The sequence below is a fragment of the Nannobrachium achirus genome, assembly GCF_963921795.1.
Source record: "Nannobrachium achirus genome assembly, chromosome: 12".
Taxonomy (NCBI): domain Eukaryota; kingdom Metazoa; phylum Chordata; class Actinopteri; order Myctophiformes; family Myctophidae; genus Nannobrachium; species Nannobrachium achirus.
Genome location: NC_137832.1, coordinates 33021873 through 33027336, shown reverse-complemented (window position 1 = coordinate 33027336; position 5464 = coordinate 33021873). Strand labels below are relative to the sequence as shown.

The window sequence follows — 5464 nt, the reverse complement described above, 5'->3', positions numbered from 1 at the left end:
AACAATGGGTCCAAAGTGTATACTGGACAAAGTCCAGTATACATAAAAAGTAGAAATTGAAAAAATCCCCAAAAGGTATAGCACACCCAAAACATTAAATTAATGGATGTTTTTGTGTTGGTGTTTGCCAATACAAAAGTAGAAATGTGAGCACTTTTGATTTAATGTGCTATATTAGGATTTTTCTTTTTATGTAAACAAAATAATATTTTGCATGATTTAGGCTAGCCTACCTATAGTTAAAATCTTACCTTAATCTAGGCCTACTTTTAACTTTGTTCATTAAATTTCAATCTGTTTATAAGTGGAAACAAGAAGTCAACATTATCTGGTAATGAAGTTATCATCAATAACTTTGAATAGACACACAGGACCCCATCCTCATCCATACACCGCCCTGCGCCCGCCTGCTGTTTTATGGGAAAACCGAGTGAGATACGGCGCATTAGGCCGTTGTTGCTTCTAAATCATTTCCCATTATACACCGATTGACGCCGGTAAAGCTTACAGCGTCTTCGCTATAGTCCCAAACTGGTTCATTTTCCGTTGAAGACAATAGGCCATGCTAATTGATTTAAATGGCTCTCTCCGCCACGATGCGCCCCTGATGACTTCAAGAGGGGTCTTTAACATTATTATTATTAGTATAATTGCCATTACCCCCACACTTTCCCCTTCCGAATGGGAGACAGAGAAAGAATCCTTGCCCTAGAGCTGAACAAATAATTATTAGATTCAGCACAAACAGACGACCCTCACACACGCACGCACGCACAACACACACACACACACACACACACACACACACACACACACACACACACACACACACACACACACACACACACACACACACACACACACACACACACACACACCACCTTAGAGCCCCTCCTGGCGACCCTCATTCCCCCCACTGCACCATCTTTGTGCTGCGTGCTGCTTGTAATTTATGCAAAATTAATTGATACATCTCTTATAATTGATGTGCTGTAAACTTAATGAGTAATTTATGTAATTAGTCAATTAGGGATAATTCCAGCATATGTTCCGTATGCCCAGAAGGTGTGCTTTACAACTAGTTATTTGTCCAGGAGTTGGGTGCAGGCGAAGGCTGCCATAGACTACCTAATTAATTTTGTTATGCAGATCAGCCACGGTGTCTACTTAACGGCCCCCTTTGTGAAAACAGATTTAATATTGATCTTTCCCGGGCGTTTAAAGAGGATGCTTCACCCGCGTTAGCCTCTGCAGGGCCTTGGAGGTTCCAAACTCATTTTTCAGGCTCCACGAAAACAATTAGCCTATGCATGGAAAAACAAAACGCAAACACAATGCGCACGTGTCTTTATTTGGGTTTTATAAAACTGCTCTCTTAATTCGTCAAAGGGTGCACGAGTTAGAACTTGGCTATCCTGTGACTCGTTGACAATGACATGCTACGGCCGTTTTGTAAAATATGCTCTCTGTCGACAGTTGACCTTTTGGGTGGGCTTGAAGGTCTGAGACGTTACGGCAGAGATGTACAGGCTAATTAATTGACACTGTTTTGAATATTCATATCTAATATAGCCAGCTCGCCCTTAATTACATTGTTGGACTTCCCTCCAAGGAGGCTAAATCACGGAGGCTTAATTATTGTAATGTATTCGGGGACCCACCGGGGCACCGGGGGAGGACAGGCGCCGTCAAGGGCCGAGTCATGGCACCTGGCCGGTGGAATTGGAAATATATACAGAAGGGGAGCAGCTTTTGTTGTTTGTTGTTGTCCGTTAAGGCATTCGGTGCAACGGAGGAAGTTTGTTTACATCCTTGTAGGAATCACCGGAGAGTGTTTGAGCGGATAGACAGCCGCCGGACTCCCCTCTCAGCAATTAATCACACAGCGTGTGTGTGTGTGTGTGTGTGTGTGTGTGTGTGTGTGTGTGTGCGTGCGCGCGCGCGTGTGGCGCGCGCACAAAGTCTGGAAGTTCAGTGAAAGCAAAGTAATGTGCCCATCTATTTTAATATGTGAGGAGGACCGACCATGATGTTACTTAAAATTAAAATAGTTTATAGCATACAATTTTATTCAAGGTGTTCAATGAAGTGACAGCAGCCTGCTGCTGCACGGCAGAAACGTTCGCAGGTGTAAGGTGTTAGGCTATTAAGTTAGCTTTGGGCCTAGTTTGTGTAATTTGCACAACAGCGACCTTATAAAGCAATGCTTTTATATTAGCCTAAACTGAGGAGAGCATCATCTGAATTAATCTATATCATGTTTTAGAATGTGGTTATAGCTCCTAATTGGTCTTTTTCTATAACACAGTCCTAATCTTTTTTTTTTTTTTTTTTTTTTAAAGCCCACTCAGCCATTCCCTGGCCTTATTTTTCTTTTTTTATTTAGGCCTATAGTTTACTAGTCTACAGCATCTATTTCTCTTCTAGTGCATGTGTTGGTAGCCTACTTTACCACCACTTTACCGGCTAATGTTGTCATTATCAAGATGTGGCATTTGCTTAAGCATATAGCCTTAATAGTCCAACAAATTCATTACCCCCCCTTATACGCGTGGCTCTCTTGCAAACAGATCATAGGCGGGCGCTTGTGGAAGGAAGTGCCCCCCTCCCTTTGATTTCTTAATATAGGCCTATACCCCCACACACCCCGCACACACCCGCGTGCCCCTCTCCTCTCCCCTGACGTGTCCCTAAGAGCCTGGATGGCGTGTGATAATAGAGCGAGAGACCTGCAGGGGTCCTCATGCCCGCTGCCAAACTTACAAAAACGGTGCGTGGAGAACGGGAGAAGCGCACACGAGGAGCAGGAGGTTCAGCATCAGCACTGGAAAGACCCCCTCTCTCTCTCTCTGTCTGCCCCTCCGTGACTACCATCCTGCACTCACACATCGAGACCAACTGGCCTCTCACAGTCTTCTGCCATAGAGGAAGATAGCCTACTGACAAGACTTTTTCTCTCTCTCTCAACTTTTACGCGCACACACAGACTGACTTTTACGCATTCGTTTTGGCGAGCGCCATATGGAATGAAGACCGAAAAAGGACTTTGACAACATTTTCCTGGAATGCAGAAGCCTTTCACGCACGCCAACAGAACTCAGGGATAGTTTAAAAAAGTATTCATTGAGTTTAATGAGATGATCTTGGGGAAATATGTTTCAGAGGGGGATTGATACGCACGGTATCAATTTAGCTCCGTAGTTATTGTCTAAAACAAGCTGAAAACAACAACAACAACAACAACAACAACTATCCATTTTAACGGCTATTATCTGAAGAAAACATTTTGAAACATGCCCCGTCCTGGTAAGAACTCTTACAGCGACCAGAAGCCACCGTACTCCTACATCTCTTTGACGGCTATGGCTATCCAGAACTCAACCGAAAAGATGCTGCCTCTGAGTGACATTTATAAGTTCATCATGGACCGTTTTCCGTACTACCGAGAGAACACGCAGCGGTGGCAGAATTCCTTGCGGCACAACCTCTCGTTTAACGACTGCTTCATCAAGATCCCACGGCGCCCTGACCAGCCGGGTAAAGGCAGCTTCTGGGCCCTCCACCCGGACTGCGGAGACATGTTCGAGAATGGCAGCTTCCTGAGGAGGAGGAAACGCTTTAAGCTGCTGCGCTCAGAACACATGGCCTGCAAAAGCTCCCCGATGATGCACTACTTCCACCATCACCACCACCACCAAGGGCCCAAGCTGGGCGCAGGGACCGGGCACCACGAGCACTCCGTTGGCCCGGCCGGCGCCGTCGGCCGACTGCCACATTTCCAGAGCTACGGGGGCATAACGTGCTCTCAACCCGGGGGGTTTAAACACCCATTCGCCATCGAAAACATCATAGGTCGGGACTATAAGGGCGTGATGGCCAGCGGCCTGCCTCTCACCTCCGTCATGCATCACCTGGGATACCCCGTGCCCGCGCAGCTCAGCAGCGTGGTTAATTCAATGTGGCCACATGTTGGAATGCTGTCGGATTCCATGGGCGGCGTGTCCGTGCCCACTTCCACCGAGTACGCGCCGTTCGGCGTGTCCATGAAGGGCCTCTACCACCACCACCACAACGCCAACGGGCAAACCCTCCCCGCCGTCCCTGTGCCAATCAAGGCCACCCCGTCTCTGGGTCCCATGCCTGGTTTGACGGGACTGCAGGCGGGTCCAGGACAACTCTGCGCACCGGCATCGATTCTGGAAAAAAGCGACCCACTGGAAGGCAAAGGGAACCCCTTACACCCGGCTCTACTTCTGTCTTAAACCGGGTAAATTGCGGGAAGTTTCTGGGGGAAATGTGTGGCGATATAGAGGCTATCAGATTCAGAAGGATATTCTAATTGCGCAAAGTCTAAAGTGAGACGTCACATCTCATAACAATGTAACCATGTCTAGTTTATCGACTGCAGAGAGTTGCTATAAATAAATAAGGTTTAATTTATTCATTTTTATGACATTTCTATTGGACCGATAAAATCCAAATTAATTTGCACAATTTATGTGGGAATTTACCACATGCTGTAATGTGGCACCGACTTACAATCAGATAGCTAAAGCTCGCTAAACCCAAAGAAAACTTTGATTAGGAGAACATAATACAATGTAATTGATTTCCAAATCCACCCATTCTGTCCATGTTCTTTGCCTTGATTGTGGACGCTCATGATTGCCGTTTGATTAATGTAGGCCTAAATTGTTATATTCTCTAGGGCTGTAGGCTATGTAAAAAGAGGCCTATATAATAGGCCCGTGGCACTTCTTTTTTCAGTGTTGCTTAATTAACTGTGGATCGCAATGAAAATGGTATGCTTGTATAATAACTATTTATTTGAAGATATTTATAAAGAATTTAAACGAAATCTCTTCATTGTTGCCTGAGTTATTAAAATGCTGAGTTCAATTAACCTCGAAATGCATTTTGCTGTTCGTTTTCCCCCCAAGCTACTTATTTGAAGTTATTTCCCAATAACAGGGTGTAAATTACAAAAAAAGGAGGAAGAAGAAAAAATACATAGCCTATGGGTTAGGCTATTGTCGATTTTAACACTATAGACCTATATTCGAATAGCGACGAGCCGACGCCCACTAGCCTATTCAAATATTGTAAAGTAGGCTATACTGAATAAATGCTTCACGAAGCTATCACACATATTTTAGCATCCAATATAAATGTATCATGATTGATTATGGCTCATTGAACCTCAGAGAAATGCATAGCCACACCACAGAGCGAAACACATTGCACCTGTTGCATATTGGTCGGGGAAATGGCCTGTTTACATCAAGGCTGGCTGCTATTAGGTGAAGATGCTGGGTTCCAAATGGTCTCATTTGGCAATAAACATCAGATTGTAGTATGTGAAACAAAATATTGGCCTTTTGTATTTGGGGTTTAATGTTAAGAACACAACAGTCAAATACTCTTTTCCATATCCCAATTTCTATTTCTAACACATTATTAGACA

At 44.6% G+C, this 5464-nt stretch overlaps 1 protein-coding gene across 1 annotated transcript; it reads left to right on the top strand.

The window, feature by feature from the left end:
* Window positions 1–3293: 3293 nt before the first annotated feature.
* Window positions 3294–4262, top strand: foxb2 (forkhead box B2; the record flags this gene model as incomplete). Its single annotated transcript, XM_080739117.1, has 1 exon — window positions 3294–4262. One exon carries the CDS (start codon window positions 3294–3296, stop codon window positions 4260–4262), a length of 969 nt encoding a protein of 322 aa, XP_080595243.1.
* Window positions 4263–5464: the final 1202 nt, after the last annotated feature.